The sequence below is a fragment of the Corylus avellana genome, chromosome 6, assembly GCF_965113065.1.
Source record: "Corylus avellana chromosome 6, dhCorAvel1.hap1.2, whole genome shotgun sequence".
In the NCBI taxonomy this organism is placed as follows: domain Eukaryota; kingdom Viridiplantae; phylum Streptophyta; class Magnoliopsida; order Fagales; family Betulaceae; genus Corylus; species Corylus avellana.
In genome coordinates, this window is record NC_142495.1 from 10,170,492 (window position 1) to 10,197,291 (window position 26,800).

At 37.9% G+C, this 26,800-nt stretch overlaps 3 protein-coding genes across 3 annotated transcripts; all 3 read right to left on the reverse strand.

Moving 5' to 3' along the window:
• Positions 1 to 2,653: 2,653 nt before the first annotated feature.
• On the reverse strand, positions 2,654 to 3,163 carry LOC148584847 (uncharacterized). The gene has a single exon (XM_088517528.1). The coding sequence runs from the start codon at positions 3,161 to 3,163 to the stop codon at positions 2,654 to 2,656; it is 510 nt and encodes a 169-aa protein (XP_088373654.1).
• On the reverse strand, positions 3,160 to 4,228 carry LOC148584848 (uncharacterized). Its single transcript, XM_088517529.1, has 2 exons — positions 3,978 to 4,228; positions 3,160 to 3,379 (listed from the first exon to the last, which is right to left on the reverse strand). The coding sequence occupies exons 1-2, from the start codon at positions 4,226 to 4,228 to the stop codon at positions 3,160 to 3,162; spliced, it is 471 nt and encodes a 156-aa protein (XP_088373655.1).
• Positions 4,229 to 8,779: 4,551 nt separating this feature from the next.
• On the reverse strand, positions 8,780 to 13,406 carry LOC132186884 (linoleate 13S-lipoxygenase 3-1, chloroplastic). Its single transcript, XM_059600994.2, has 7 exons — positions 12,705 to 13,406; positions 12,218 to 12,498; positions 11,478 to 11,715; positions 11,035 to 11,367; positions 10,195 to 10,690; positions 9,839 to 10,105; positions 8,780 to 9,736 (listed from the first exon to the last, which is right to left on the reverse strand). Exons 1-7 carry the CDS (start codon positions 13,063 to 13,065, stop codon positions 8,980 to 8,982), a joined length of 2,733 nt encoding a protein of 910 aa, XP_059456977.2. The 5' UTR covers positions 13,066 to 13,406; the 3' UTR covers positions 8,780 to 8,979.
• Positions 13,407 to 26,800: the final 13,394 nt, after the last annotated feature.

Below are 26,800 nucleotides of genomic sequence, written 5' to 3' on the forward strand. Positions count from 1 at the left end.
CTTCCATGGCGGGACACGTGTTGCGTCGCCACTTGGATTTCCTAGGCGACTCTTCGCGGGACATCTCCTCATATTTAAAGGTGACCTTTCATTTTTTAAGAACTTTCGTACTATAAATATCCATTTGGATGTAAGGTATTTCATTTAACTGACTTCGATTTTTCTTTCTCTTTGATTTCTTTCTTCATGGCTTCTACTTCTTCATCTAGGAGTTTGGCGGAGACAGAGTCGGCTGCTTCTACCGCCTTTCCTCTTCCTAGGGGTGTAGCTTCTTCATCCCGTTTTCCAACTAAGTGGCTTCATTCTTATGCCCCTCGTGGTTCTAAGGCAGAAGTTGCTAAACTACGTTTGTTGTTGGAGGCACAGGAACAGTGCTTAGTGGACTGCTCTAATCAGGTGGCGAAGTTGACGGCCGATATTGAAGCGAAGGACTATCAAATAGCCTGGAAAGATCAACAGTTGGAGTCGTGAAACTAGCGAATCGTGGATCTCGAGGCTTATCTTGTCAGTATTCATGAAAATAGATGGAAGAAAGCCTCCGAAGTTTACTCTTTCATTCGATTGTTTCTGAAGGAGGAGGAGAAGTGCCAGAGACTTCGTAGAAAATACCGGTTATGGAAGGCTAGGGCTCTTGAGAAACATGATCCACGGAGTGAAGGTCACCGAGAGTAACCTTCGATATAAATGGCAATGGCCCTTCCAGGGCCTTAAATTTCTTTTTCATCATATTCCTGGGTGATTGCCCAAATGTGATTCTTTGTACAATGTCTCTTTGGACGTAAAGTACCAAATCGAGCCCGTATGTGATAGTTAGATTTATAAGTAGCTGAATGCCTATTGTAGCTTGATTTTTCATGTAATTGTTTTGACTTGATCTTTTGTGGCTGTTGTAATTGAATCTTCCTGTAACGTAATAATCTTCAATGAAATGTTTACCTTGGATCCCTTTGTTGTGTTGCACTCTGCTTTTCTGGCATGATTTTCTCTGGTGTTGTATGATGAATCCTCTTCTTGGCTTCGTTTGTTTGTTTTGCCGTGCTTGAATGTCTTTATTGCTGAATCCTCTATTTTCCTGATTGGAAAGGTTTATTCCCATGTTTCCGAGACGATGGATTTTTTTTTCGTTAAGGGTTTACTCCCTTGTTTCTGAGGCGAGAGATTTTTTCCGTTAAGGGTTTACTCCCTTGTTTCCGAGGTGAGGGATTTTTTTTCGTTAAGGGTTTACTCCCTTGTTTCTGAGGCGAGAGATTTTTTTTTTGTTAAGGGTTAACTCCCTTATTTCTGAGGCGAGGGATTTTTTTTTGTTAAGGGTTTACTCCCTTATATTCGAGGCGAATGGTTTTTTTTTTTCATTAAGGGTTTACTCCCTTATTTCCAAGACGAGAGATTTTTTTTTTTTTTTCGTTAAGGGTTTACTCCCTTGTTTCCGAGATAAGGGATTTTTTTTAGTTAAGGGTTTACTCCCTTGTTTTCGAGGCGAGGGATTTTTTTTTTCGTTAAGGGATTACTCCCTTGTTTCTGAGGAGAAGGATTTTTTTTTCGTCACGGGTTTACTCCCTTGTTCCGAGACTACTGCACGACAAGGAATTTGTCACCGGGCCCGATGGTCGTTTTGACCAAGGGTCCTCCGACCCTCAAATGAGTCTTCATGAATAGACTTTTATCTTCATGAATTACAAGAAATAAATATAATGGAAAAATTACTGATAGTATTTTTTCAGATGATCAGTATTCCAAGGTCTAGCCAGCAACTTTCCTTCTGCATCCTATAGGTAATAGGCTTTTTGTTGGTGACTTCGAAGAACTTTGTACGGTCCTTCCCATGTTGGTCCTAGTTTGCCTGCCGTTGGGTCCCATGTGGCTATGCTAACCTTCCGGAGGACCCAATCCCAGTCTTGAACTGTCTCAGCTTGATGGTTTTATTGAAATATCTAGCTGTTCGTTGCTGATAGGCTGCCATCATCGTCTAAGCATTGTCCCCCTTCTCTTGGAGCAAATCCAAGCTTAACTTCATTCCTTCTTCATTCGTCTCAGGGTTGTAAGGCTTCACTCAGAAGCTGATCGAATCGATTTCTACCGGATGACTGCCTCAGATCCAAATGCCAAAGAGAAAGGGGTTTCTCCCATCGGCGTTTGGATGGTCGTTTTGTATGACCGTAGCACTTATGGAAGGATTTCTACCTATGCTCCTTTCTTACCTTCGAGCTTCTTCTTCAGAGTTTTCATCGAGTTTTGTTGTCGCCTCTACCTGATTGTTTGCCTGAGGGTGTCTAGGAGACGAGAAATAGTTTCCGATATGAAACTCGGCACACCAACTTCGGAAAGGTTCGCAATCGAATTGTTTGCCATCATCGGTTACAAAAGCATGCGGGATGCCATATCAACAAATGACTGCTTTGCAGAGAAATTTCCTTATATTCCCAGTGGTTATAGTGGCAAACACCTCGGCTTCTGCCCACTTAGTAAAATAATCAACAACGACCACGACAAACCGACACCCTCCTTTTCCAATTAGAAGTGAGCTTACTAAGTCGACCCCCTATTGTGCGAAAGGCCATGGGGCCGAAACCGGGCTTAATTCCTTGGGCGGATTGGTTAATATTCTGTCAAATTGTGAGCATTTTTCGCAATGTTTTATCATTTCATGGGAATCTCAATTCATTCCTGGCCAGTAATACCCTGCTCGAATAGCTTTGTGAGCTAACATTCTTCCTCCCGAGTGGCTGCCGCACACCCCTTCGTGAATTTCTCTAAGTACGTATGCGGCTTCATCCTTTGCTAGCCACTTGAGCAGAGGGAGGATGTAACCCCTCTGGCATAGGACCCCGTCAACTAGTGTGTAGCGTGCAGCTTGGATGCGAATTTTCCATGCTAACTTGTTATTGGATGGCAAATTGCCCTTCATGAGAAATTGTAATATATCGTGGCCCCATTCTGGACATTGCTCCCTCTCTTCAATGCACGCCACTTGATTTGCTTGGACAATCGAGGATTCGGTTAGCTCCTGAATTAGGTGGTCAACCGCTATGATTTCTTCCTCGGTAGCAGAGCCCATACAAGATAAGGCATATGCTTGCGAGTTTTCTTCTCTTGGTACTTTCGTAAAAGTTATTATGTAGAAGAACTCCATGATCTCTTTTACCTTCGCCAAATACTTCTTCATTTGTTTCCACTAGGCTCGTACTCTCCCCGACCGTGCCTGACTACTACTTGGGAGTCACTTCTGACCTCTAGGTTTTTCACTCCCATTTCCTTTGCCATATTCATTCTGACAATCATGGCCTCATATTCAGCTTTGTTGTTGGTGGTTGTGAATTTCAACTGCACAGCTGCTTCGCATTCTTCATCGCTGGGTCCTTTGAGCACAACCCTGACCCCGCTGTATTTTCGAGTTAAGGACCCATCTACAAATGCTATTCATGCTTCCGCCGGAATTATTTCTTCTTATTCGAGGGCATTGTAGAATTTGGCCAAAAAGTCAACTATCGCTTGCACTTTTAGGGATGCTCTAGGATGGAACTCTATGTCGAATTCTCCGAGTTTTATGGCCCAATTGACTAACCTTTCTGATAAATTTGGCTTTTACAAGATTTTCCTTAAGGGATACTCAGTCAATACCTTGATTGTATGCGCCTGAAAATATGGCCTTAACCTTCGGGCGGACGTGACCAAGGTGAAAGCTAGTCTTTCGATCTGTGGGTATCGTCCCTCGACACCATGCAAGGCTTTGCTGACGAAGTAGATGGGCTTTTGCACTCCTTGTTCTTCTCGGATTAAGGCTGAGCTTATGGCGGATGGAGACACTGCCAAATACAGGTACATGGCTTCCCCTTCAATCGGTTGGCTCAATAGTCGTGGGCTGAATAAATATTCCTTCAATTTTTGGAAAGCTTTTTTCACATTCCGGACTCTAGGAGAAAACATTCTTTAGAATCTTGAAAGAGAGAAGGCATTTATCGGTTGAGTAAGAGACAAACCGATTTGGCACTGTTATCCTACTCATCAATTGCTGAAGCTGCTTTGTGCTTTGAGGCGCTTGCATGTCCAGGATCGCCATGATCTTTTCGGGGTTAGCTCCAATTCCTCTCATGGAGACGATGAATGCACATTTGGAAGGATTGAGCTTCATTCCGTAGTACCTTAGCGTATCGAACGCCTCGGCTAGGTCTACAATGTGGCTGGATGCTTGTATGCTTTTTACCAGCATATCATCTACGTATACTTTCATATTTCGCCCAATCTATTGCTGAAACATCTTGTTGACTAATCGCTGGTATGTAGCTCCTGCATTTTTCAGTCCGAACGGCATGACTCGATAACAATACAGATCCGTGTCGATCATGAAGGCCATTTTTTCTTGGTCAGACTCATGCATGGATATCTGGTTATGGGTGGTTGTCTTTGGGGCATGCTTTGTTGAGATCTGTGAAGTCGGCACGCATTCTCCATTTCTCATTCGATTTTTTTACTAGTACCACATTTGCCAACCAGGTGGTGTACTGGATCTCTTTAATGAACTTGGCTTCACGCAATTTTTCGGCTTCTTCGGTAGCAGCTTTACTTTTTTCAGCCGAGTACCCCTTCCATTTCTACCGTATTGGCTTGAAACTAGGATCAGTGTTCAACTTGTGCACCATGACCGAAGGTGCTATTCCTGACATGTCTTCATGACTCCATACGAATACATCGCAATTATCGCAGAGGAAGGATTTAAGCTTTTTTTTTACAATCGGGTCTAGCTAGGACCCAATTTTGATGAACCTATCAGGTTTGCCGACCGAGAATTCCTCAAGATCTTCGACCGGTTCACCGCCCCTTAATTGCTATCTTTCCTCCTTACTAGTACTCCTAGGGGCCGGAGTCCTTGGGCATTCTTTCATAGAGATATTGTAACATTGTCGGGCAGCTCGTTGATCGCCCTTTATTTCTCCAACTCCATGATCCGTTGGGAATTTCATCTTGAGATTCGGAGTTGACGTGATGGCCCTTAGTTCATTGAGAGTTGTTCTCCCGATAATAGCATTGTAGGCGGATGGTTGTTCGACCAACAGAAAACTTACCATTTCCGTCGCCTGCCTTGGGTATGATCCGGCCGTGACCGGTAGCTCGATTGATCTGACCGGTTGAACTTGTTCCTCTGTGAATCCCATCAAGGGGCAGCTGGTTGGGACGATTATCTCCTATCCCAGATTTAGCTTTTTAAATGCAGACTAATATAGGATGTCTGTCGAGCTCCCATTATCCACCAAGATGCGATGGACATTATGATTTGCCACTGTTAGAGTGACAACCAAAGCGTTTGTGTGTGGGTGCGATATACCCACGTAATCCGCATCCGAGAATCTAATGACCATCTCACTCCTTCGGGACTGCTTCATTGGTCATCCTATAATGTAGACTTCGTGAGAGCTTTCCAATTGACGGGCGTAGGCCTTCATTTCCATTCCTGACTCTCCCCCTCCGACAAATCCACCAATTATGGTGTGGATTTCTGGGATGTTCGCTTGGTTCTGAGGCTCACGGGTTAGGAGAGCTGGCCTTCTTCTAGGCTTCTCCTGTCTTGCTCTCTCCTCCTGAGGATACCTACTGTGATTCCTATGGTTAGAACTTCTGCTTCGATGTCATTCCAGTTGTTGTTGATCCCTGGGAGGATGGTAATTTACTTCTCGGACATAGTTTTCCCGATGAGGGGCTGCTCTTCTTTGTTCTCCCAAGATTGCATGAGTTTACCATTTTGGATAAACTTCTCGATGAGATGTCGCAGGGCAATGCAACCTTCTGTGTAATGCCCATTGACCTCATGGAACTCACAATAGAGATCTGAGTTCTAATTTTGCAGGGCCCCAGGAGGTCTTCGATATTCCAGATCTTTCTTGATCTCCAAGACCTCGGAAATGTTGGCGTTGAGCGGGGTGAAATTGTGATTGTTAAACTTCTTCTTTAAGTGCTTCAGGTCGTCGAACCCCGGGTGATCTCTCATCTTCTTTTTTTCCAATTTCTTGGGAGTTTTTCGAGCTGACCTCATTGCCTTCAAGGTTTCTTCCTCGTTGATGAACTCTTCCACCTTGTCCAGTAGCTCTTGGAGGTTGTTTGGCTACCTTCTCACGATTTTCCTTGCCATCGGCTCCTCGAGTGAGATACCGTTATAGACGGCGGAAAAGCTTACACCATCTGTAGGATCTTCTACCTTCAATTTTTCGATATTAAACCGAATCATGAACTCTTTCAAAATCTCCCCCTCTCGTTGGTGGAGTGTCAATAGATACTTGAAAGGCTTCTTCGTTTCTCTGGAACCCAGGAAGTGAGTGAGGAAAATTCGAGCCAAATCCTCGAAGGTAGCCACAGAATTAGGCGCCAGGCTTTAGAACCACTCTCTAGCGTTTCTCGAGAGTGTAGATGGGAAGGTCCTACACGCGATTTCATTGGGAATGGTGTGCAACATTAGGTGCATCGATAATTCTCCAGATACTCGGTCGGATCTCCGACTCCACTGTAGCTCAGGATCTGGGGTGTTTTAAATTTGTTGGGGAGTGGATGATCAATTACCTGTTTGGTGAAGGGCGTCTCCATCCCGGCGAAGAGCTTGCTTACCACTGGAGTCTTGTACTTCTCCTTCTTCTCCATAGCCTCCAGTTTGGTCTTAAGTTCTACCAATGCTTTGTCTACTTTTCCTTGCGGAGCTGTGATTGGCTGCGGTTCCGCCGTGTTACAAGAGTTATCGCCTCGATGGGTATGGCTGTGCAAGAGAGGGTGACTCTCGCCTTGTTGGCTGTGACCGTCAGAATGGAGGTCTCGATTATCGGAGTGATGACCGTGATTTCTTTGCCCATCCGCCTATTCAGCTTGATTGATTTGAGATGGAGAGGGAAATCAGAGTCCCAGTTCTTCATTCTGCCGGAATAGAAGTGCCATTTGTGCTTCGAGAGAAGCAATGCGCTCCTTGTCGTCGGCGTTCTGATGCGTCAATGGTGGCCTTTGATTGGCCGAGGTCAGTGGTTCTTCGGTGCGGGTTCGGCTTCTTGATCTTATATTCACCATTGCTGCGGATATTATTTTTTGTAAGAACATCTTAGTCGTTCCCACAGACGGCGCCAAACTGTTGAAGCAGTTTCCGGTATACTGAACTCAAGGGAATCCAAACCTCCAAACTACACCTTTCTTGTTTACACTTTTAGTCAGACCTACAAAACTAGAGCATGCATTAAGAGGATGCACCGGATATTGGCCGGCAGTTCCTCCTCAGATGCTTAAGTCAGTGTTTATGTAAACTCAGTATATGCCTTAGTCCCCTCGTACCTTTGGAGTGAGGCCTTTTATAGTTGATCATGCGGAGGTGGTTATGATGACTGGGCGGAGGATCTGGGATTTGGGCGTAACGGCCAACAGAGTTAATATTCATGTCTCCTATCTTTATGATTGGCAAGAGGCCATTACATATATTGATAGGATTCCAAGGATGGCGTGTATTTGTAAGGAGTTTTTTAAGAGCAGGATCATAACCGTTTTGATGATCTTGCTATTTGTGAGCTGTTCATATAGCCGAGTTGTATCTTGATTGTGATAGATGCATCTAGATGTTAAGTGTAGGAGATTCATTGTGATAAAGTAGTCGGTCTTTGGTTGTCTGAGAGTGTAAGAAACGACGCCGTATCCATTGTTTTGTGCTGGGTTGCATTCAAAGAGCCCATTCGGATGTATTGGGCTTTCTTGGGTCGTTGGGCCTTTGACCCGTGGGGTCAAGTGATGGGTTTATGTGTAACAGTATAGTATAATATAAAAATAATTTTGTACCTTGAAACATGTAAAGTAACTGAATAAGTCAAAATGACGTTAACATGTTAGTGAAAAATTTTGTATATACATGTTGAAATAATGATGATGAGGAAATATGAGCGGAAGCAAGAGAGAGAAAGAATACAAAGAACTTTACGGATGGTTCAGTGTTAGACACCTACGTCCACCACTATGTATACTCCTAAGGGCTATATTGTGCTCATTAACTTTTTTTTGTCTACAATATAAAAATCCCTAATGTCTAAATACAAGTATAGTAATTAAATTCCATTGCTCCGTGTTTGAACCCAAGTATCAATTCTTTAGTTCGGCCCCAAGTATCAACTCTTGGCTCCGTGTTCGAACAAGATTCTTTTTTTTTTTTGTTTTTTTTCCGAAGAGAACAAGATTCATATCTTGAATTTCCGTTCGTGTAGTTTCCTTGGCTAACTCACTTTCTATTTGGAAGTTGAAGAGAGACTTAGACTGTGAGAACCCGGTTAAATTTATATATTTTGGTGCGGGGGCAAAAATGAGCATTCACACAAACAAGTACACATATTGGACAATCTACATGTGATTGCTGCTGAAGAGCCCAAGCAAAGTGGTGGGACCGGAGGACCCATTTGTTGCTACAGGATTTGTCAATCATACAATATTTACAATAGTTTTCCTCAAAATAATATTGAAGACAATTACGGAATTAATCTTTGAAGGTTAATTTTGAAAACAATTACGGCAAAATAACGCTCGTTTGTTAGGGCACTTTTACGAAGAGCAGAAATATGGGTGATTCGGCCCATAGGCCCATCCTTTGTGCCCAAATGGTGGTGTGGGCTTCTCAGTTCTCAGCCCGATCCTTGTGTTCATTTATCTTTATTAATTTCACAAACGAGTATGTCTAGGGAATAAAACCATCTATCTGATTGATGAACAAGATAATTCAAGATTCAAAAGAAAAATAATTGTCTACTAATGGGACCAAAAGAATAAAAATACAAGAATCTTGAAGATTTAAAAAATAACTTTATTTATTTATTTAAATTCAAGTTGTGCTAATGAGCTTTATTTATAGCATACAAAACCCTAACTTAAAAAAGTGCACACAATATTTTACATACAAATTCTTTTGAAACCTCATGTGCACCTCAAAAATCTGATAGCCTATGTCTAAGTCGATCAAATGTGACCAATTCCTAGTTTCCTTCATATTGACACACTATTTGGAACCCCTCTACATGTTACACCAGGCCCTGAGCTTGGCGCAAGGAGCTCATATGGCAACACCCCGGCTCCACACCGATTTCTACGGCCAATGTCATGGTTTCTTTTCTCAATCTCCTTCTCTATCCGTCCGATCTCTGCCGAGAACTCGTAAAATGCCTCAACAATTTGGGCGTCACCGGTCCAAATCGATGGTTGTTGTCTCTCCCCTAGGTACTCCTCGTCGGGCGAGTGGGTTGAGAGAGTGTCAACAACCGCCATGAACTTGGTTGTTTGTAGTACACCAGGCAATGCTGAGAGGAAATATTTTTGTGGGTCAGCAAAGAAATTAGCATGCTCAGGGTCATTTTGTTCGGGTATTAATCTCCGCATTAGGGGCGGACGGTTTGGCACATATCCGCCATACGGGTACTGCCCAAAATTAAGTGCAGCATGCTGTGCTGATGCTAGCCAGATGAGGGTGGTGAGGATTGACACTAGATCATCAGCGTTGGCCAATGTCGGCCACCAGCTTTCGTGGCGAAGATCACCATGGCCGACATTGACGGACTCGGAATACCAAGCTTGTAGCTCTCTGTCGTTGCAAATCAAGCTTGAATTCGGGTAGTAGTGTTTCACATAACTGTGCACCCAGTTCTCAATTGCAGACCAGATTAGGAGCCCATCAGTGGCATACGGGTAGTCTTCAATTAGCAGCTTTAGACCATGTGGCTTCGTTGGGTCAGGCACCGCCATACCCCTATACAAAGAAATGGAACAACTCCCATTAATTAGATTCATACATCAAAATCAAGCAAACATGTATATATATATATATAGTGTTCCATGAATCAATCTATACCTGCGAATAAGGTCGGCTGGAAGGTTTTCCATGTCAAAGCGCCAAGAGCTTTTATATGCTGCGGCACTTATCTCCATGGCATAGCGGCCAGGAGTGAAGCAAGACTCGATGACACCATCAGCATTGATTAGGCTTTGGCGGGCCAAGGCATTGATCTCTAAAGTATATCGCATGTGAGGGTCTAAAAGCTTGAATATGGGGTGCATGGCGCTCATGTGCCTGTGTGCAGCCAATATGAAGGGTTCTAGACAAGCGTGGGTACGCAACCTATATACAATAAGAGCGTGTGTTAAAGTAGTGATTAAATGATTAAATTTACAGTTAATTTTTAGGATAAATAGTGATTTAACACTTACCAGTGGTTAACGAGCTGGTGCACCCCGGCATCATTGGAGCAGGAGTGAGCCTTGGCAAGCTGCCACATCCAATTGGTAGTAGCATCCACTGCAGGCGTAACTACGCGCTTCGATCGAGACGTTGGTCCTGAGAGTGGAAGGCTAAGTTCTATGGCAATAGGCTTCAGAGTCCCAAGAGGGGTCAAGAAAAATATGGTCCGAGTTGCATAAGCCTTGCGGCCATCAAGAGCATTTATCCTGTCCAGAAATGGAAGGTAAGCATCATGGTGATCCACTATAAACAGCTTATTTTCCTCCAATGCCTGCTGTACTGTCATGCCATTGATATAGCCCAAAATGTGTTCTTCTTTCAGTGCAGACACCTGGGGACCATAGATTTCAGGATCAAGGTTGCTCACAGGAGGGAACACCTTAAGCCTCTCAATACTCACTGGATTGATCCCCGCAATTGCTTGTCGCCCAAATTCATCGTCTCGCAACCACGCAAACTTGTCCTCTGCCCATGAGAATTAAAATTTCAGCTTTCTAAACATAATAATAGCTTTTCAAGATGAGAAATCTCTATAATGGTATGCACTTTACAAGTGAAAGGGGTTCTTCTTTTTGGTTGTAGGGACAAATAATAAAGATCTAGTTGCCTAGTTGCATTTACATATACAATTAGCGCCCGAGGCTTCAGAAGATTTCGTTATACGACTGTCATACAATTTACAGTCATACAACATTACTCTGGCTTCCAACAGACAAGCCATTGAAGGGGAAATGAGATGGTATGAATTTTGAGTACCCAAAAAAGAGCAAATTCATAATAAACAAAGAAAACAAGAAGGTAATACTCACTGGAAAGTATCTTGGGGGTGTCATATTTAATAAGTCCCCTATTGGACTCTTGGATATTGCTGACAACCTTAGGCAAAGGGAGCTTCTTTAGGAGCTCATCTTGTAAGCCTAGTTTAAGGAGGACACCTTCACTGTAGAGGTTGTCAATGTCTGAGAATCCCTTGAACTCGTGGTTATCAGCCGAGATGCTAGCCTTCAAGGATGGTATTAAGTTGTGAAGCACTGCTTTAAGCCTCCCAGCAGAAAATGTGTCTTGCTTTGACTCCTCAAATTGTTCATCTCTAGGCACGTATATTGGCAATGGCTTCTCAACCCTGCTTTCTGCCTGCATATCTGTGGCATATGCAACATAAAACTACTTCAGTATAATTCAAAGAACACATATATAGTTATAGTCATATAGCAGTTTGCTAAATAGCGTTTTTTATATATATTACACTAACCGGTATCGGTAGGATGGCGGCCAGTTCGACACCGTCTAGGATATGGGATTTTTGCACCTCCAAGTGTTGGGCGAGCAAACTCAATTCCCCTGTCTGGATTTCCCAAATCATTGTACACATCAAAGTCGTATACCCTGTCACATAATTTTCTGGCTCCTTTGCCATCCCCCCTTATTTCTCTAAGCTCATTTTCTCTTAATGATCTTAGCCCTGCTGGAGTTTCGCTTGGTAGATATGGCTGCTCAAACAAAAAATATATATCAAATTAAGAGTTAATGGTATACACACACAAAATATATATATATATATATATATATATATATATATATATATATATATATATATATAACAATGGTCTTCATTTGGATATGGGCCACTCGGTCCAAGAAAGAAAGATTTGGATTGGGTCAACCAAAATAATCCCAGTTAATTAAGTTCTTTTTTATTTTTATTTTTATTTTTTCATTTTACAATTATTCATTTTATGGTTGGCCTAGATCTTGAAAACCAACAAGGGCCCACACCAACGCTACCATGGGAAGCTATTTTTTTGATCGGATTAGAAATGAGAATGAAATCAAATATATAACAATGATCAGCATGCCATGAATTATTCAACTTTCTTAGTCCTTGCAAAGATTCAAAAGCCAAAAGTGCAGAATTCAACAAAAGATTGTTTTTTTCTGCTTTTGCAAAGTGGAAAGAATCAGCGAAAGAAAAGTCAGAAAAAGGAAATCTACCTTATTGGAGAAGAGTATCCTCTTTCCAGGATGATCTTTCCTAGATTGTACCCACGAGTTACAGAAGAAGTGGACTGGACCACAAGCAAACCCTTCGATTGTGATCGTCTCCAAGAAGAATTCCATTTGGTGGTTGTTCGACACTGTGATCGCTCCAGGCACACCAAAACTAGAGTTGACCATAAATTCTGCAGTGTAATTAACCCTCTCTGCTTTCACATTTGATTTCTTTGACCAGTCCCTTAGCACAGCTTCATTGCTTCTCTTTGGAGCCTTTGTTTCTGCAGCACAGAAAACACAACTATTAATTAATTCAGTGAAAAATCTCAAAGGATTATCTAAAATTGATCTCAAATTTGATGACCCAGAAGAGGAAAATAAACAGAAATCATATCCCACATGAGAATTTTTTATTTTTGACTATTTTTTTTTTTTGGGTACCAAAATCAGAGACAAATTACTCAGAAGAAAAGAGAAAAAGGCATACTTGGATCAATTTCAGTGCTGACAAGCTGTAGAACAACATTCCTCCCAATCTTGTCCGTGAAAGCATCCAAATGCTTGACAAGTGAATCCTTAAAATCCTGCTTGCTCTTATTCCTGACCGTCACCACGGCTCTCACCTTGAACTTCTCTGCCTTGTCTGCAGGCAGAGGCAGAGGCAGGGCCTTCTTAACCAAATCCTCGCTGATAGCCGCGGTAGGACCCCTCACAACCTTTCTAAAAGGCACCGACCTCCTCTTCTCCAAAGAAACCAAAAATGGGTTCACCAACAACTGGTTCTGCTTCCTCAGAAACGAAGACCGATCGATCAGAGAAGCACCCATGATTTCTTTAGCCATTGCCATCTAGTTTTCTCTCTCTGAAAGTGAAAACTCTTCAACAGTTTCAAGCACCTGGCTTTGTGATCCAAGGCGGGGTAAAGCAATGGAGGTAGTTGGTGTGCGTTGGGTTTGAGGAGCAAAGGCATCTTGCTTTTATACGTCGGGAAACAAAAAGAGGAAAGGGAGAAAGGTCGGCATTCATAATGGAGCTGAGCTCATCACTCATCACCGTCCACACGTTTTCGAAAATTTCTCCTCGTGAATCAGTGGGTTAATTTCACTGTCTCTTTTCGCTTTCATTTCTCATGTTTGTACGAAGAGAGAGTTTCAATTTTCGGGGTTCAACCAAAATGGGCTGCCGAGTCAAAACGAGTTTCGTAGTTCCAAGTAAACAACGCGGTGTGGGGAAGCCGAAGCGAAGGTGGGATATGTTTTGGGACCGACAGGACATTTATCTCCTTTATCTTCTACTCAAATGCCAACCTTATCCCTGTGCTTCTCAAAGTCGTATACTAGTATATATCAATTTCCATCTTATTAATTTATATATATATATATATATATATATATATATAAGAAATGGATACAAAAACTTTTTTTTTTTTTTAATCAAATTGGGAAGGGGTGGCTCTCGTACAACCAACTAAAAACAAAAAATAATAGTGCACGTATAAAGCGGTTATAAAAGTAAAATGAGCACATGAAGAGTCACAAACTTTAAGAAGCTCACAAACCCTAATTGTATGTGTAAGAACCTCAAAAGGTCCAAACCCATATGTATCCCTAGCACGGAACAACATCAACCACCTAAAAGAAATCAATACAGAAAAGGCACTGATAAGATTCAAAATAGATACAAAAACTTGTTATTGAGTCCATTTGGCAAAGACTCTTTTTCTTTTCTTTTTTCTCTTAACCTTTTTTTTTCACATTATATATATATATATATATATATATAACTTTTCTCATAAAAAATTCAAAACTCATTTTACTTTTATATCAAATCAATTAATCAATTATTAGTTTTCTCTAAAATATAATCAAACTTCTTTCTTCACATTACTAAATAATTTTCTTCATTTTTCACATTAAAAGTTTAAAACTTTTTTTTTTTCCACATTTATATTACATCAATCAATTCTTATAACTATTCCCAAAATCAGAGAAAGAAAGACTTTTTCCAAGTGTTATCTCTATCATGTTAAATTGTTGACTAAATGATTAAATTTATATCTTCCTATAAGCTTAAACTTTTGGGATACCTGGTGATTTAACATGGTATCATAGCCAAAGGTTCTAAGTTCGAACCTTGACTCCAACGCCACCACCAGCCACCCCAGATCATCTCCCTAGGGGTGGCTTGCGGGTCACCCCCAGCCCAAGGGGGTGGGGCGTGGCCACCCCCGTAAAACCTATGGGGTGGCTCGCTCTTGTTTGACAGCCACCCCTTCTTTTTTTTCTTTTTTTTTTAAATGATTTTTATGCGCATGTGGGTAAGGGAAGGAGAAATTTTAAAATTTTTGAGTGTGTATGGATAACAATAAACGCCAATTTTTAGCACCAATTTTTTTTCAAAAATTACTTGGTGTCATTTGAACAGTAACACATAATTGTTCAAGCGACACATTTCAATGCACGAAATGTGATGTTTGAAGAGTAACACTATTCAAATGACACAACTTTAGTAAGAAGGCAACTTTTGAACAGTAACACCTTTTGACACGTGAATATTAATAATGTTCAAACGTTGCCTAATAGTGATGCAAGAATAATAATAATAATACTATTCAAACGTCGCATTTCAATGCGTGAATAGTAATACTATTCAAACGTCACTACTTTATGAACAGAATCGTTTGAACAGTAAAATACGCAATTTAGTGACTCCCCCCCCCCCCCCCCCCCTCTCTCTCTCTCCCAAAAATGTCACTAATTAGACTATTTTCATAGGGCCAACGTAACTAAGAGCCCCGTTTGGGAATGTGATTTCAATAAATGCGATTTTAAAAATTGTGTTTTTTAAGTCATCAATTTTTTAAATTGCACAGGCATTTGGAAAAACATGTTAAAATTGCACAGCAATTTTTCACGATTTTAAAATTTGCGTTTTTAAAATTGCAATCTCAAACACTCCAAAATTATGATTTAGTTTAAAAACACATATTATTTCTTTAAAAACACACTCCCAAACGGGCACTAAGAGAGCCATTCCATTGAAGGCGAGACAAAATGGGCCAGCACACGCGATCAGGTGTCCGAGCCAATTGGGAGCACTGATACAGGTTACGCGGTGGGTGAGGCACGCCCATACAAAATTTTTTTTTTTTTTTTTTTTAAAAAAAAAAAAATTTTTTTTGCACGCGGCGTGCCATGCACGCCGCGTGCTGTCTTCATTTACCCATTGGTAAGACATCGACTACTTCACTTACTAGATTAGTATTAGCATTTATTTACTCAGGAGAGAGAGACTTATGCTCTCTGGAGAAGTCTCCAGAAGGAGATGAAGGGAAAAAAAAGAAGCCTATTTTCATTGAATAGAAATGCAATTTTCCCCTCATAATCTGATATGAATGTGGTATGGAGTGAGTAAATGCTTTAATAGACAAGTAAGGTATTTAGGGCAGTAGTGGAACCCAGTTTTGTGACAGACAGGGATAACTACACTTCCATTGGTCGAGCGCTGCTTGTTAAATTAATGAATGGGTAGAAGTTGCAATGAAGCTTGCAAGTAGGCTATGGATTACATGAGATCCAAACCCAACTTTAAGTCACCTTTCTTTCTCTTATAAAAGCAAAAGCAAACACATCTTTATTACTTTGAAATTGGGTATAGCTGTCTCTCCTGTTTAACTTATAATATGCACCTTGGTCCACCCATGGCAATGCCAAGTGCATTATTGCAACTTTCAGAAGTTGTCACTTCCATTTACATGCACTTGTAACTTTTTATAAAATTGGGAAAATTTAAGTAAACTTTAGAAGTGGCATAATCCTTAATTGTTATGTTAACTTCAAATTACTGGTATTTCAGTTTTAGTCATGACCCTTCGACTAGTAAACAAAATTTGCCTTATAAAATATTTACTTAAAATTGGAGGTGAACAATTGATCGGTACTTAGGAGTCATTAGTCCACATTGTGGCTTGCATTTTTTTTTTTTTTTTTTTTTTTTTTTTTTTTTTAACTTAGTGCACGCTTATGATGCAATAATATATGCTTATAGGCATCATTAGGGTTGGAAACCTCAAAATAAAGCACTTCAAAGTATACCCAATTCGATTTTAACAAATGGGAAGATTGATAAGGACGTAATTGTCATTATAGTGAAGTGGAGGGCACGCTGGCTTGGCTGCATTTTGTAGTGGGGAGGTAAACTATTATGCAAATTTAAAGTGTGCTGAAATTCTTTTGTAGGCCAAAAAGTAAATATCCAAAGTTGACATCATGCTCAAGTGCCGCCACTTTGGTACCCAAAAGCTCTTCAACAAGTGCTTTCCTCCTTTAGCATAGGGGAAAGAAAGAAAATTACCATATAAACCCTAGGGGTAGGTATGAAAATGCGAGCAATGGGAACTTCCTGCAACCTCACAATGGCACCCATGAATTTCAAAAAACGTTTGGTAGTGGTTGGCGTGAACTTTTAGCGGCCACCTTGAGCTTTAGGTGGCCTCGCGATGACTGCTAAAAATGTATGGTTGCCTTGCGATGGCCCCTAACTTCCAATAACCTTATGATAGTTGTTATAAATTTGTAATGACTCCGCAATGACTTTTATGAATTTTTATAGCCCTATGGTAGATACTAGTAACTTTCAATCACCCCAAAGTGACTCATCACATATAAAGTGACAGTTTGGGTACACTTGACTACTAAAAAACTCTATTCCACTCAATGAATCAAAATTAGAAACGAATTAAGACATAACAAATGCAAAAACGACTTATGCAACCACCAAAATTGTGGGTCCTATCAATTTTGGACCGACCATACTTTGTATGTTGCATTCATGCTGATATCCCCATTTGATCCTTATAGCCAAAATATGGCGAGTACCCAACTTTGGCTCAATTAGGGGCAATTGGGAAAGGGACCAATCACCCTCAAATATACGTTGGACATTAATCACATAGCCAATCTTAATGCAACCAAAAATATATATCACTCACCATGTCACCAATTGATCTTGAGGTGAAATGCCATGTAGAATATTCAAGTACCCAACAACTTGAATTTGAATAAAAGCTTGACGACAGCAAAAGAAAAGGGGAATTTTGAATAAACAGAAGGCATGTAGGAAACCATGGAATATGTCTTATACCTTGATCACCCATTTGACTGCCATAGTCAAATCTACCTATTGACCACTCCCACCCAATCAAAACTGAAGATAAAAAAATACGAAGGAAATGGGGTTGTTTACACTATTCAACAAGTTTCTTGAGTGAGTAGGTCAAAGAAGGCAAAATTCCTTTTATTTTATGTTTTTAATTCAACCTCAACCTCTCATTGAGGTTGAGTATTTGAATGAAAAAATAGTTTGTACATATGTGACCATGGACCTGTGTGCCTGTCTTTCCCTGGTTTACATTCTCTTGCAAATGGTCGTTTCCCCATCAGTCAAACAAGTTTGGAAACTCTTTTGGATCACCAAACTTCTCTATGTTTACAATTCTTTAGCACTACATATTTGATTTTAGGCCATCGACTAGTCCACAAAAGAAGATGTCAAATAAAAACTAACAAGATTTTTCATCTATTAAATGTCTGAGCACTCTTTTTACACGACCTGTAGATATGATACGAATTCAACACAAAATTAGCAAGATAAGAATGAAGAATCTGACTCGTTTAATTAGATGGGTCGGATGAGTGTATACCTATATCGTATTATATTCTTGCATTGCCACAATCTGAGCCTGATACATAACATCAAAACTGATAAATTTTTACAGCATTCATAAACCCAAAATACTAAATTTATTTAATTAAATGAATCAACTTATAATTAAATTATATAAATTTTTTTTAGCTATATATATAAATTTGACACAAATTGCCACGGCTGCTTTATGCCAAATATTTAGAGTCCTCTTTCACCTCCCCGACCATTTCCATTTCAGGTTTTTTCTAGCGGGAAAAGTCAAACTCTTTACCGAACAAAAGCACCGGCCGCGAGAGCCGGCGCACACGTATGATCGCTGCCACAAGTTGAAGTATCGAAAATGCCCTTGTTCACCTCAATCTGATGTGGGATGGTCCAGGCTTGTACAATAGAAATCCACCGGCCTAGAGTTTATGTCGTCTACAAATTGAGCAGGTGTGTGGGATGGGGGAGACCCACAGAGATTTGGTAGGACCCACTGCAATTGATGAGAGATGCTCCACTCATGGATGTGGCGAGAGACGTCATTATTGGGTGGGCCCAGTACAGCTCCTCATTGAGCGTGACTTTCTTTTCTTGTGCTTAATCTTCTTCTGCTTTTTCGATGGTTTTTATGTAAATTTTTTAAGAATCCATTCGGAGATTTAAGGGGTTTTTGAAAAGTATTTTTCAACCTTTGACTTGTAAATAAAATGAGTGAACGGGAAAAATAGCCAGCGACATCCGAAAAGCTCTAGCAGAGTTTTGGAGGAGGTTTGTCGGTGGTTCAACAAACGCTGGGTTTGACAATGAGAAATTTAAATTTAAAAAATAGTTTCTAAAATTTAAAAATAAAAATTATTTTTATGAAATTTGAGTTTCCAACAAATTCTATTAATAGTTTAAGGCTGTTCCACGGTTTGACAATGGGAAACTCAAATTTAAAAAATAATTTATAAGATTTAAAAATAAAAACTATTTTTTCAGATTAAAGATGCTTTTTTATTTTTATAATTCCAAATGTTCAAATGGAAGCATTAAGGTGCCCAACCTCCATAACAATATCATCATAAAATTTAGAAAAATTTAGGGGTGAAAAGACAATTACAAGTTTACAACTAGTACTTATTGATTAAAACTGTGCAGTTAGTAAAATTAACTAACCATCTAAGTGGTTAACAGTTATTTAATAACCGATGTTTAGAGGTAACCACTTTCCAAAAGGCAAAAAATAATTTTTTTTTTTAAAATGACGTCGTTTCTACAGTAATGTCCTACTACATATGACGTTGTTTTTAAAGTTTTATACATTTTTTTATATATATTTAAACAGCAAAACAATGTCGTTTCATATATATATATATATGGGGAATGTTAGGTGTTCTTAGGATCTTAGATGGATATTATTTTCTAAAAATCAAGTGAGAGAAATAAGAGCTATTTTTTTTTTAATTCATTTTTAAAAATAATATCCACTCGGAACGAGAAGAACATGGTTAGTAATTAGAAAAATTGACATATTTCAATATTTTATTCTCACTCATATTTTTCACATGAGCAATGCGGTTGTCTTTCTTTATATATATTTAGAAAAGAGAGCCCTTATTATCAAGTCCATCCTAATAACACCAATTTTTCAGCCTCTAATTACTATGTGACACATCATCAATTTAAAAAAATGCAAAAAAATAAAAGTGAGAACAATTAGATCAAATTAGAGAAAAAAAAAAAAAAACTGTAGGTGGCCAGACCCAGGCTATGGGTTTGACCGAACCCCCACCGTGGGTCTTGTCGGACCCACGGACCCATGGGTTTGGCCGGCGGTGAATGCCTCAAAACCCACCGGCTGTGACCCGCCTCAAAACCTGTTTCTAATGCCTCAAAACCCGTTTTTAATGCCTCAAAACCCGTTTTTAATGCCTCAAAACCTGTTTTTAATGCCTCAAAACCCATTTTTAATACCCAAAAATCCGTTTCTAATGCCTCAAAACTCGTTTTTTGATTCAAAACTAAAATCTGGAGATGAAAGGTTAACCTTTTAGGGATTTTATTACCCTAAAATCTAGTGTATTTTAGTCCAACTTATTTTTATGCTATGTTTTTGCTTATGTGTCGGTTATTGATTGGAGACTGTAAAAAAAGTGTTATCAGAATAATCCTGATAAAAAGGTTTTCACTTTAAAAAAACAACCATTAAATTATATATAAGAGAAAAAAACAACCATTATATATATATATATATATATTTGATAGGCCACGATTCATGAAATGAATGACTCATTGCTGCATTGTTTTCAAACTCAAACTTTCGATTGGTTCATATTTTAAGAGTCTGCTTGGAATTGTGTTTGAGAAATAGAACTTTTAAGTCAAAAAGAGCTTTTGGGCAAGAAATTCATTTTTAAGCTTTTGCCAAAAGTGTTTTTTTGTCATTTTTAGATTTTTTGGACTCTTAAAAGGGCTTTTCATTTTTTTACCAAACAATACGTCTTTCTTCAAACAGGCTTTTTGAGTGTTAAAAGCACTTTTAAGTCCCTCAAACACAATTCTAAACAGGCCATAAGCCGTTTTTCTCACCCGTAGGCCGTAGCGGTAGAAAAAAAAAAAAAGAAAACGATAAGTTAAAATATTGCAACATCCAAATTATGTTTTCCAAAAGGTCCTAATTACTTGGACTCTTTCGTTAAATAAGACTCACAAAACGTGAATCATTCCACGCATTTAGTCCAAATACAAGTTTCTTAGCAAATTCCTTAATTAGCAGCATGTTTCACGTCGTCAAGCACACCAGAGAAATTTAGACCTCTTCTTTTTCTCCTAATGAAACTGCTCCATGAAAAATGTGGATTAAGGAGAACCAGCTGCCGCCCCATAATGAGACAGTTCCAAAAATGACGACAATCCAAAATGATGGAAAGAGGTAAATCTAATCGTTTAATTAATACTTTAATAATTAGAAACTACATAAACCTCTTAAATCTCTAAAACCATGAACCCAACAAAGTTCTGGGAGAAGAGACCGTATAGAAGATTTGCTAGAGTTCTGAAGCTTCTGCACTAGAAGACAAACGGATTGTTTGTTAGGTACATCGATCAATGTTTACTTCAAAGATTTTGTAAGTATGAATTGTTTATAATTTAATCTTCTATAGTGGGATGGTTTTTCGGGTTTGACTGTCCCGAGGCATGCAGTTTTACTTTTTAAGAGTTCTTGAACAGGTTTTCACTTTCATATTCATGATATTTGGTGATAATTTGTGTAGTGTATATTTTTAATATGGTCATGTTTTGTATTTTCATGCTTAATGACTCTCAAGGATATATATTCTATGGCTGCAAACCGTGGTCGTAATTCCCTTCAAAATGATCTTGTCGTGGAAGTATGAGGTTGAATTTTTGCTGCATATTTGATTTTTTTTTTTTTTTTTTTGGGTGAGTAACATATTTAATTTTTGAATTGGAAGGATCATATTGTCTTAGAACATGATTTGTATTTTTCACGGTTTATGTTATAATGGACCATAGTCCACCTATTACGGTTTTAGTCAATGTTTTTTTCAAAAACAGTGAATCATGATGGTTTTGGAAAAAAATCATTAACCTAAAGTGTAGTAATTAAGTAAAACTATAGTAATTTCTTCAGTCCAAATCTTATCTATGACTTGTTTAACAACAGCCTTTGCTAAACCGTGCGTGCGCTGCAGAATTAGATTTCTGCTATTGTGACCAATATGCCAACTACACATCAAAGCTATGATTGTTCGTGTGTCCTCCCAGTGACGGAGCTGGGAGGTGGCTAGTGTAGGCCATGATTCCCCCTCCCCCCCCCCCAATAAGGAAAACAAAAATTTAAGGGAAAAAAAAATTATAAGGTAATTTTTTTTTTTTTTGGGCCTATTAGCCCCTACCTACGAAATTTTTTAGCATTTGGTACCTACCCATGCCAAAGTTTGCTTTCGTCCCTATGTCCTTCAGTTGCTCAAATCTATTCCAATTTTGTCATGTTCAACGTAATATTTGAATTAGGACTAGATAATATCCAATTAGTTATATTGGAATAGTATTTTTGTCTCCTCAAAAAATGAAATGACATAAATACACTTCTAATATAACTAACTGGATATTATCCCGTTCAAATGAACCGGAGAGGATCTTGTTCCGTAATATTTATTTATTTAATAAATACTTTAATGCAATAATTATCATATTATTATTATTCTATATAACATCATGTGTTCATAAGTGATTCTTTTGTTACATGTGAATTTCATTCCATTTCCTCGTCCCTACTTTTTCATGGTGGGGATTGCACCCGGATTTGTAAATGATTTGTAAGTGGTCATTATCTTCTCAACACAACTATGACCGTCCTCCACTGGTTGTCCAAATTTATTCAAATTTTGTCATGTTGAGTTCATCGTATTTACCATTGAAGAACATCACCTTCCAAACTAATATTTAATCATTTTAATCAATACTTTAACACAATAATTATCATATTATTCTATATAACATCATGCGTTCATAAGTGATTCTTTTGTTACACGTGAATTTCATTCCTTTTCCTTGTCCCTACTTTTTCATGGTGGGGTTTGCACCCGGATTTATAAATTTATAAATGTTGTATAAGTGGTCATTACTTTGTCAACAAAACACCTATGAACTTTTTTTATTTTTCCTAAGTAATTATAACATGGGAGAACCCTAAAAGTATGATTTTTTTTTTTTTTTAAAAAAAACAAGTAATTATACTTTATTCTTTTTTCTTATTGAGCTTAATTAGGACATGTGGGCCACTAAGCTCTTCTAGTCTCTAGACATCTTATTTTTGTTAATTTAAAACACAAGTAATATATTAAAGTCATTAAGGAACAGTTTAACTTTAAGTAACTAAAATTTACATTTTTCTTTTTATTTATTTAAGGAATCACGTTTTTCTCGTTTGATTCTTTATTTATTTATTTATTAATGAATCTCCTTTATGCTATGCAATTTTATGTTGTGCTTGGATGCAAGACAACAAAAAGTTGGAATAATATTTTGGTAATGGATTAACATGTGTGGTTTGTTTGGCCTTGTCCCTGTCTCTACTTTCTCTGAGATTTCTTTTTCTAAGGAAAGTAGATGGGATGGATGTCCAAGATTCCCTCTTGTTTTGTATTTTTGCATAATGTTAATTGGACCAGCAAAAGAAATATAGTGAATGTTGCAACTTGCATACCAGCCTGGAATTCGATTCAGATTTTTCAAGCAGGAAGAGGACCTATGGATATGAATAATGAGAATCAGTTTTTTCACCATTAAATTATCACTTATTTCAAAAGTTTAAGTTGATAGAAAATAGCAAATTTAAAGTGCTTTTGGCATTGTGATTTCGCAGTCCAAACATGCGATTTTAATTCAAAATCACAAAAAATAGTGTGTTTACAAATTGTAGGTTTTTAAATCGTACGCTTTGAAATTGCAAATTCAAATAGACTCTTAGTCAATACTTTAACAATTTTCTTCAATTGTAAGTTCAACATGTAAAATATTTAATTAAATAAGAAGTTAAAAAAAACTCCGAACCTTGGCTTATACCATAAGAACTTTTGTTGAGACGGACCTTGGGCAGGGTTGTTCTAAGCCTAATATTTGTTGAGACTTTTAAGTTCTAAGGCCAATTGGTGCTGGACTGTTTCAGCCTCATTGGATTTCCAGCCCAAGTATAAATTATTGGAGAGTGAAAACCTTGTTCACTTCTCAACCATCGAGAGTAGGGGTAAAAATTTGGTCCCGCTTTTTGGTTATTAGCTAAAACTGGAAATCAGAATCGGAGTACTCAGTTTTTTTATTTTTGAAAATTGGAACCTGGTACCCAGTTAACCGGTTATACAATAACCAGCCAGTTCCGGTTAACTGGGCCAGGTAACCAATTTATTTATTTATTTTTGCATTTTGGACTTATTTTAGGTATTGAGCCTAATTTTTGGGCTTAATTTAATCATTTTGTGCCCATTAAAAAAAATCGAAAAATATTAATAAATATACTAAATTCGAAAATATAGAAGTGGCTTACGATTTTTGTAAACCTAAGAGTAAAATAATAACAAATATACTAAATTCGAATATATATATATACCCGGTTACCCAGTTATAATCGAATATTTAAAAACCCCAAAACCGGTAAACCGGAACCAGAAACTTTTTTAAAACTCCACTATTATTACCCTTCATATTTCATTTTTTGTCCCTCCAAATTACTATTTTGTCCCCTCCAAGTTTTTTTTGCTTATTATATTAGGGACAAGGCTGCACTTCTTTGCTGATTATATTTGATTTATCCACTAGGGACATGATTGCACTTCTTGTGCAGTGTGAAAAACAGTTGTCTTTTGCTTATTATATTTGAATAAGATGTGAAGTGTGAAAAGACTCTAAAACATTGTAACTTAAAAAAGCTTCTTCAGCCTTCTTGTTTATTTTATTTTTCTACCAATAATAATAAAATGGTTAGTTAAGAGGGAAAAACTTATTTTTCATGCCTTAAAAGTTTTATAATAATAATAATAAAAAAAACTTTATATTTTATCTTTTTGTTATGAACCAAATTTATTTCAGAGGTAAATTTAGCACAAAATTGGGGGCATAAAAATTTAAGCATTCATCTATATATATATATATGAGGTAGACCCTTAAAAATTAGTTTTTTTTTTTTTTTTTTTTTTTTTTCATCCCCCCTCAATCAAACTTTTGGTTACACCCCTGCAGGCAACCCGGTTACCGTTTTTTCCCAACCGGTTTCCCCCGCTCTTTTTTTACACCCTTAATTGAGAGACATGAATATTCTGCAAATCTCTAAATAAATTCCAACACAATCTTTACCTTTTAGGCATCCCTCCGTGGAACTAAAGCCCATCACTGCAAATGAAGGATTCATAAATGAACTAGTGACATGATTTGTAAATAATGTTCATTCTCTATTATATGATGTAAATCAAGGAATTGCATTTGTATCGTTTGCTTCTGTCTATCTAAATTGAACCCACTTATAATAGACCCCCTCATGACCAAACGATTAATAGGTTCACCTCTCTTTGCGACCAAATGTGTACTATTTCATGTACCTAAAAGTAGGGGTGTACATGCGAGTGGATATTAACTGCTTACATTTGTTATATGTAACTATTTGTTATGTGCACATGCAAATGTGGTTATCAAAAGCCATTATTTGCATATGCGGATGCGAATAACAGTTTTAAGGTGCATTAACATACACTTTATTTAAAATATATTTTATATATTATATTTAATAATGTTTACATTGGTTTAGGTTTTTTTTTTTTTTTTTTTTTTTCACAATTCACTCATTCACTTGGGCAAAAAAGACAAAAGTAATGTAAATCAGCTTAAATTATTTTCAAAATCGTTTAAAGTAAGACGTAATAGAGACCTAAAACATGCCTAAGAGATTAAAATAGGCCTATTACCTATAATGTGGATAATGAATAATAATCACATTCAATAATCACGTGAATCGATGCGAATGGTAAAAAAAAGTGAAATCCACATTTTGCAGATGCAATTGTGGATATTGAAAATAAACGCATCCGCATGAACACCCCTACCTAAAAGAATGATCATTTCATGTACCAAACGTGCCCTAAATTGTGAGCTCTTCATTATGGAACTTGAGTGTGCAAGTGTATAATGCATCGTAGGCATATTTGGAGAAAAGTTAGGAGTATTAACTCTTATTAACAGAGGCTTACTAAATTGATGTGTAATTCATTCACTAGAGGAAAATAAAACAATTAATTAAGAAAAATGTAATGAGCACCAATAAATAAAATTCACATTAGTTTAATAAGTGTATGTTAATAAAAGAGTTAATATTCCTACTATTTGTCTTAGGTAAGCGCCCTCGTAGATATTATGGGAGCAATATCATTTAGGGACAACTTCTGCGGAGACAAATAATTTCAACCAGTATGGCCCAAAATGGTAGGCAATGGTCATGAAACCAACAACCTCGGCCTGTTATTTAACTTTGTTCGGCCCAAAATTTTGGCCTGACTGGTTTGGTCTGTGAAATAGACAACATCAATACAGAAGGAATTCTGACCCCCAAAAACACACACACAAACAAAAATGAAAAGCAAGAAGAAAATAGCAGTACTATTATGTCACTAAATAATATAGCAATCAAGAAGATCTTAAATAATGAAATTCATTTATAGGGACACATTTATATTCAGAAATACATTGTGGCCATTTGTGATGTATACAATCACCAAATTATTCTTGGCATTGATTAGCTGGCCGGTTGGGAAAACTTAATTAATAAAGTTATGACCAAATACATTGACCGAATTGTAATCAAGGTTTGATCTTGAAGAGATACGTAGGGTTCATCAGATCAACGACTAAAGAAATTTATTTATTTGCTTGCTTCATTCCTTGAATAAACCTGTCATGGTTTTCAAATTGAGCTTTATAGCTTGAGGTCGATCAAATCCCATTTTGTATACGTTTCCGAAATGTTTTAATATTCAAAATTATTGTTTTATAGGAATTTTCAATTAGCACGCATGACTGATGACTCATCAAGAATGATGAACTTGTATAAATTATGCTGATAGAGACCATGATCTCACATGATGTTAGGCTTTAACTATATTTAATATATATATTTTTTTCGATTAATTTACTTAACCCATTATTGTTTTATTATGTGTCTAACTCATAGTTCGTTGTCCTTATTATTATTCATTTATTCCAATTAAAAAACATGATAGAGACAATAATTGGTAAAAGAGATCAGCAGATAAATAGAAAAATATAGAACCTTTGAGGAATTCCATTTGTATGAAAAGTGCTACGGTTCTTCTTTGTGTTCTCATTTTATGTGGATATTAT

Coding starts and splice junctions, on each gene's coding strand:
- LOC148584847 (XM_088517528.1), bottom strand. CDS start 3,163: ATGAAGAAGTATTTGGCGAAGGTAAAAGAGATCATGGAGTTCTTCTAC.
- LOC148584848 (XM_088517529.1), bottom strand. CDS start 4,228: ATGAAAGTATACGTAGATGATATGCTGGTAAAAAGCATACAAGCATCC. Junction 3,380..3,977: donor AGGATAACAGTGCCAAATCG/GTTTGTCTCTTA, acceptor TCGAAAATACAG/CGGGGTCAGGGTTGTGCTCA.
- LOC132186884 (XM_059600994.2), bottom strand. CDS start 13,065: ATGGCAATGGCTAAAGAAATCATGGGTGCTTCTCTGATCGATCGGTCT. Junction 10,106..10,194: donor CACCAGCTCGTTAACCACTG/GTAAGTGTTAAA, acceptor TATTGTATATAG/GTTGCGTACCCACGCTTGTC. Junction 9,737..9,838: donor CCAGCCGACCTTATTCGCAG/GTATAGATTGAT, acceptor TTCTTTGTATAG/GGGTATGGCGGTGCCTGACC.